This window comes from Dipteris shenzhenensis, chromosome 33 (assembly GCF_047967505.1).
Source record: "Dipteris shenzhenensis isolate YYH24624 ecotype China chromosome 33, Dip_SZ_1.0, whole genome shotgun sequence".
In the NCBI taxonomy this organism is placed as follows: Eukaryota; Viridiplantae; Streptophyta; class Polypodiopsida; order Gleicheniales; family Dipteridaceae; genus Dipteris; species Dipteris shenzhenensis.
Genome location: NC_141628.1, coordinates 3,758,278 through 3,762,777, shown reverse-complemented (window position 1 = coordinate 3,762,777; position 4,500 = coordinate 3,758,278). Strand labels below are relative to the sequence as shown.

The 4,500-nt window shown below is 43.9% G+C and overlaps 1 protein-coding gene across 3 annotated transcripts; it reads left to right on the top strand.

The window, feature by feature from the left end:
* Positions 1-367: 367 nt before the first annotated feature.
* On the top strand, positions 368-3,464 carry LOC147879552 (uncharacterized). Of its 3 annotated transcripts, none has more exons than XR_015540662.1 (6): positions 368-1,005; positions 1,531-1,710; positions 1,852-2,094; positions 2,247-2,444; positions 2,734-3,139; positions 3,287-3,464. XR_015540662.1 is itself a non-coding variant. In XM_087371810.1 (5 exons), exons 1-5 carry the CDS (start codon positions 415-417, stop codon positions 2,995-2,997), a joined length of 1,476 nt encoding a protein of 491 aa, XP_087227936.1. In that variant the 5' UTR covers positions 368-414; the 3' UTR covers positions 2,998-3,277. The 3 variants fall into 3 exon arrangements, 1 of the variants encoding a protein (XP_087227936.1); XR_015540661.1 differs by having other exon boundaries at positions 3,284-3,464; XM_087371810.1 differs by lacking the exon at positions 3,287-3,464 and having other exon boundaries at positions 2,734-3,277.
* The last annotated feature ends 1,036 nt before the right edge of the window (positions 3,465-4,500 follow it).

Below are 4,500 nucleotides of genomic sequence, written 5' to 3'. Positions count from 1 at the left end.
TTTCGGGAACTTGTGGAATGGTGCTGAGGGAAAGTTGATGGTGTGCCAACATGATTCACCAGTTCAACATGCCGGGCCGCCGCCGCTGGTGTGAACCCAAACTATAGCATCCATTTGGCTACTTCTGAGGATGTTTACATACAAGCACAACTGGGGGTGTGAACCCAACCTACAGCGTCCATTAGGGTGTTCTCGAGATAGACAAGGTCGGTTGGCCACGCCGAGAGCACAGTCCAGACCCAGAGCGAGATGGACCGAGAGGACGACCCAAATGCATCCGATGCACGACGTAAGCACGCTCACAGTGCCAAGAAAGGGTTCTTCTCACAAAAGTGAAGGGTTCTTCTTACAAAAGTGACACGTGAGATGAAGACACGCGTGTGCATGGCAAGCAAGCAAGCTTAGCTATGGCGAATGGAGTGTCGTCTTCTTCTTCTTCTTCTTCATCTTCTTCGAATAGCCATAGCTTCCTGTGTCGAGCTTCCGATCTCTGTGGAGCTTCTCCATAAATCCATGGCTTCCCTCCCTTTCTTCTCCCAATCCTTTTCTTCTTCCCTCTTCCCCTCACCCCAATATAGCAATTCCACACCACATCCTCAGTCTCTCATCCCTCGATTCTCCCTCATGCCTCGTCTCAACTCTTTCTCCTCCTCCTCCTCCTCCTCCTCCCCCAGCGGCGAGACTGTCGAGTTCTCTGCCCGTATCTCACCACAAGCTGCTTCCCCCGAAGACGTCGACTACAGCTCTCAGCATCCCTGGGATCCCCACAAGCCCGCTTTTAGCCCGCTTCTGCCCAAACCCATCCGCCCATATCCTTCCTTCGAGGGCTGGTTCCTGCGTCTTGTAGATTATGCCAACCGCGTCAGCGTGGGAGTGATCATGGCGACGAATTATGCGACAGCAGAGAGCCAGGTCACGCTTCTGTTTTCTCTCTCGGATCAGCAAGCTTCGACGAGCCGGAGTTTGGAACCTGGGCTTACATACTCAGTCTACGCAAGGTCGAAGGTCATGCCCGCCTACCTCGAACGTTGGTATTAAAGCCATAATATTGCAAACGTTGGTATTAAAGCCACAATATTGCTGCATGCAACGAATTCGCATTTGTTGGATTCATCTCGAGAGTTCGAATTGAAGCACCATCCCTTTGTTTACGATGTAGCCCGACTCATTAAAGACCCAATTTTTGGCTGCTGCTTTCTTTTTAAAAAACCCATAGACGAGGCTGCATTCGACATGTACTGCGCAGACTGGTACAGGATGAGCCTGAACGTCCCGCATTTTGCTGAGCCATGACCGCGTGTCCCATATTACTGAATCCATTAATGCATCCCCTAGCTGTGGGTGAAATTTTGGTATATATGAGCTGCAGAGTTGTTAGAGTTCGACTTTCCAACGTGCGACCTGAATAAAGTCTAACGTATAAGAGCATATACTGAAAGCTTCTGTCAAATATGAGGTTGTTGATTCATCTTTCAAAGCTAGAAGTTTTTGTAGACTAAAAATGTCTGATTTTTTACGTTACTGCTTCAGGACTCGAAGTTTACAGAATTACCTCCAGGTAAGGAAACGGAAGAAGATGTAACAGCCCATCAACCGAAGGGCTTTGAATGGGAAGCGCCAAATCTTGGTCGCATCATAGCAAGACCGCATGAGACTTTTATGGATGTGACTCTTGAGGGCTACAGGTTCAAGTCACACATGATCAATGAGGTCTCTTTATGCCAAACTTTACATATCCTTCGCTCATGTCATGGGGCTCTTTTGTGAGTGATTATGCATAAAGGCTCGTACGTTTCCCTGGCTGTGCATGGAACCACTCTCAGCTTTGGATTGTTATTGGTATTGTGGCAGGTTCTCTGGGATTCTCATGATTCTGAAAAGGGTCCTGAGGGTTGGGCGAGAAAAATATCAATACTTCCCACTCATTGGTACATCTATAGCCTAGGTTCAGAAGCAACTTACGAGCTTTCAAATGAAAAAGAAGGATTAAACACCAAAGGATCTGGGTTGGCACATCAGGAGAAAAACTGGGGTGAGACGTTTCCAGCAGGCCATGTGTGGTTGCAGGCTTTTTCTCCCGATAATAAGTTTCAGGTATCTAGAAATTACGAAAGCTGAACTGGCCGACCATTCTGTTTAAGAAAACAAAGCTACATTGTCGTGCTACGCTGTCTAAGTTGTTTCAAGTGTCTATCTTCTTTTTTAATGGCATATTCTTCTTTCTTTGACTCCTCTATGTGGTGAAGCTGGTTGCTTCAGGTGCTTATTTTAAAATAGGAGATAATTTAAAGACACCCTACATATTTGCAATGGGTTATCGATCCTCCAATCTCAAAATCGATATGAGGACAAATGACCCAGGAGTTATGTTTGAGGACATTGGAATTTTGCCTTTAGAGGGAAAGTTTTCTGTAATGGCTCGTGGCCCATCCCACACAATTAAGGTTTGTCTCAATCCTTGGTGGCTTGAAACTTTGAAGTTTCCAAAATTTTAAAAACTAGATTAGAGGAGCGCCTTTGAGATTATTCAGTGATGTTTACAATCATCCATTCGAATCTTTTTACATCAGATTTTTCTGGGAATTTCATGCTGATTACAGGTTAGCTCTTGTGAAGTTTTTCTTTCTACGTTTGTAGTTACTGTGTGGCATTGACTGATTTCTGTTTTTGACATGGCTCTCCAATAGTTCTTCAAGCTCGGCTAAGTTGATGGATATTTACGTTTCTTAACAGATAAGCTGCACTGCACCTCCTGAGAGTTTTTCAGATCCTTTACTATGCCCCATCGGAAAGTTGGACTGGAAACCAGCTTGTCGTGAATCATACTATGCCACTGTGAAAGTAGAAGTTTATGAGCATTTGGCATGGGGAGTAACTGGAAATGAGAAGCTAGTCGACAGTAAGGTGTTTGACTATGCTGGCCTCGAATTTGGAGAAGATCTCCTCAAGGAAGCTGAGGAACAGCAGAGGCAACATCAAAAAAACTTCCTGTCTTGAGGAGGATGGAAGTCATATTAACCATTTTCTGTCGAAAGAAAAAGGAGAGTCAGGCTTTGGAATGTGCAGGACCTGAGTTTAGGGAACTCTGCCAAAGGAATCTTAGAAAAACATAATCAGACCTCTTGGCTTAAGAGGCAAGGTGAAATTCATTTCTCTCTAATGTATTTCTCCAGGCATCTACTCTGAAATCTGATTTTGGAGTCGAGTAGGCAATAATCGTTATAGCTGACTGATTTGTTTGGGAACTGATCGATTTCAAAACATTGAAAATATGATTGTGCAGCAGGAATGCAAGTACCTTGTTCGAATATTAAGTATCAGGACATTGCAGTTCAGGAATGGTGAGAAGGAAACAAGCTTGTAGAATAATTTATGATTAAATGGGATGTAGAGCTAGTAAGCAACTTCCCTGATGCGTGCTTGCAACTTCCCTGATGGGTGCTTTCGAATCAATTGGTATGCGTTTGCCGATTTGTGCATGCGAAATTTTGCACAAAGAGATCTTAATCTTGGACTATGACAAAACGTGTGTCCAAGGCATGACAATCACAAGACAGCAATATACTCTCTCTCTCTCTCTCTCTCTCTCTCTCTCTCTCACACACACACACACACACAAAGACTCACACTCACTCTCCAAAACTTCTTCACTTACTATCTCATTTCTGTTTGTTGCGAGTGATGCTTGCATTTGGCAAGGCACGAGTATAATCTGTATTTCGGAGAGAGAGTTGAAAAAACCTAGATCTACCACTATGTCAATTGGATTTGCCACATTACCTAATTGGGACTAAAGTACCGGTGGCACTCCCAATGACCACATTAGAGCTGAAGAAGCTACCGCATCAAAGCTAGACCAAAGGAGCTACCATATCAGCTAGACCAACGAAGCCACCACAATAGCAAGCAAGCACCCCAAAAACTAGTGCATAGATAACAACTGATTGCATTTCAGCCACCCAAATCCAAAAACCAAAACCAACATGTGTGGCTGCAAAGCATGGCAACAATTGCTTGCATTTCAAATACTTGAAACTATAAATTGGCAACATGTGGGAGTAGGCAATATTTGGCAATCGACTACCGGCAATCAAGAAAATTCAACAGATTAGGCTGAGTTAGGACTGAAGTACTTTGGCTAATACGATACATCTAGCAGATCTAGCCCATCTGGATCATCCACTATGGTCTTTGGTTAGCACTAACAGTGGTATAACCCTGCAAGTACTATGGTTCTTGGGCCCATCAATCCAAGCATTGTCTTTTATACACATGCACATATTTTAAGACAAATGGTCATGCATCAAAGCATTGTCATGTAGACTTGCAACACAAGTTCGGCAAGGTCAAAGATGTCATTTCTTAAAAGAAGGTGCACAAGGCCAAAACTCATTTGGAGTATCAACATGTCCATTGGGTGGTTTCACATGCATGATGAGCATACTTATGGCACTGTGGATTTGAGGCATAATATTTCATGTCAATCTTACCAATCAAGTG

Bases quoted from the DNA above. Each gene is read 5' to 3' on its own strand.
- LOC147879552 (XM_087371810.1), top strand. From the start codon at position 415: ATGGAGTGTCGTCTTCTTCTTCTTCTTCTTCATCTTCTTCGAATAGCC. The intron at 2,095-2,246 runs GTATCTAGAAAT...TATGTGGTGAAG, and splicing joins CTCCCGATAATAAGTTTCAG to CTGGTTGCTTCAGGTGCTTA. The intron at 2,445-2,733 runs GTTTGTCTCAAT...GTTTCTTAACAG, and splicing joins GCCCATCCCACACAATTAAG to ATAAGCTGCACTGCACCTCC.